This window comes from Brachycentrus maculatus, unplaced genomic scaffold (genome assembly GCF_059751285.1).
Source record: "Brachycentrus maculatus isolate JH-2025_06_01 unplaced genomic scaffold, ASM5975128v1 h1tg001488l, whole genome shotgun sequence".
Lineage (NCBI taxonomy): Eukaryota > Metazoa > Arthropoda > Insecta > Trichoptera > Brachycentridae > Brachycentrus > Brachycentrus maculatus.
The window spans coordinates 1-1,807 of record NW_028282125.1 but is presented as its reverse complement, the minus strand read 5'-3'; the positions used below and the strand labels follow the sequence as shown (position 1 = coordinate 1,807).

The window sequence follows — 1,807 nt, the reverse complement described above, 5'->3', positions numbered from 1 at the left end:
TAAGATATAATTCGTACCTGAAGATCCAATCAGAAGTATTTTGAATGTGGTGCCGCCGTCTGCAGTTGATTCATTCATCATTACGAAACGATTCCAATCATTATATATTTTGTCAACCCTATCATTAGCTTATTTTAATGGCATATATTATATATGTTCGACTAAGGGCCTTGATCAATATATTTCTATATATTTTGTATCTTCTCATTCAATGCATATATCGCATTCAACAGTTTCTCCCCTAAGTGTTTATCTATCATGGGTCTTGGTTTTATTTCATGCTAATTGCTACTGTAACCTATGTAGGGATGATGCTCCGCCAATGCTACACGTCACTGTGCGGATGAGCATTGATAATGTTATTTATACACTTTAGAAAAAATATCGATGTATTTTTTTCATAAACCAGTCGAAGTATTATTGCCAAATATGTTGCCCTGACTTTTGCACATAAGTATAGGGCATATTTTCACAATTTTGATATATATAGTAATTGTTACCATATTTAAGATTTATCTAGAATTTTCTAATATTCTTAATATCGATTTGCTTGAGTTTATACACAGAATATCCGAATAGAACTTCGAGCCGAACCCGGCCGACGCAAAGAATCACAAAATTTGCGATTTATTTTTTACATTTTAATGACGACATTTAAATTTGTAGTTTAAATCCGATCAATAAGATTTGTCAATAACGAGATATTTCACAACTAAAAAGATGACTGAAAAAGTGACATTTGGCTACTGGGGAATCAGAGGAGCTGGACAAATCTCAAGACTGCTACTCGCATACACTGGAGCTGTCTGGGAAGATGTCAAGTACAACGGCCCCGAACAATGGTTTGGCAAGGATAAGTTGGAGTTGGGTTTTGATTTCCCAAATCTCCCTTACCTTATTGAAGGAAATTTCAAGATTACCGAATCATCTGCCATCGCCAGATATATCATTGCACGGTCAGACAAGAAGGACCTTCTTGGAAAGGATGTCAAGGATCAAGCAGTTGTTGAACAACTTCTCGGTGTTGGCAACGATATCAAGAAGAATGTGGCTGAGCTATTCTTTGATAAGGAATGGGAACAGAAACTCCCAGGAGCTCTCGAAAGGACCATCCCCAAGCTTGAATATCTGCAAAAATTCTATGGTGAGAAGAACTTCGCTTTGGGATACTTGACCCTTGCTGACTTCCATTTTGCTGAATTTTCTCACTATGCCGAGAAAATTGCTCCCGAATCCTATGCCAAATTCCCATTCTTAGCAAGAGTCCGAACTGCATTTGAAAGCCTCCCTGAAATCAAAAACTACTACGCTCAAGAAAGCGCTGTGAAAGGTCCATTCGTCCCCCCACACATGGCTTCAATCCCCTTATGATTCTCAATAGATTCATTTATCTCTTAATTGCTGACCAATTTATACGCTTACTCCCATCTAACTATAAAAGAATCACAAAAATGCAGGAGAGCTATAAAATTTGCATATTCTGTAATAATTCAGAGTGAAAGCAAACATAAATTCATCTGTTTATCTTAATATCGATTTGCTTGAGTTTATACACAGAATATCCGAATAGAACTTCGAGCCGAACCCGGCCGACGAAAAGAATCACAAAATTTGCGATTTATTTTTTACTTTTTTCTGACGACATTTAAAATTTTAATTTTAATCTGATCAATAAGATTTGTCAATAACGAGATATTTCACAACTAAAAAGATGGGGTTGGGGTTGGGGTTGGGGTTGGGGTTGGGGTTGGGGTTGGGGTTGGGGTTGGGGTTGGGGTTGGGGTTGGGGTTGGGGTTGGGGTTGGGA

The 1,807-nt window shown here is 37.7% G+C and overlaps 1 protein-coding gene across 1 annotated transcript; it reads left to right on the top strand.

Moving 5' to 3' along the window:
* Window positions 1–720: 720 nt before the first annotated feature.
* On the top strand, window positions 721–1,144 carry LOC148298933 (glutathione S-transferase class-mu 26 kDa isozyme-like; the record flags this gene model as incomplete). Its single annotated transcript, XM_088276513.1, has 1 exon — window positions 721–1,144. A coding segment is annotated over exon 1 (424 nt), but the record flags the coding sequence as incomplete, so codon positions are not given.
* Window positions 1,145–1,807: the final 663 nt, after the last annotated feature.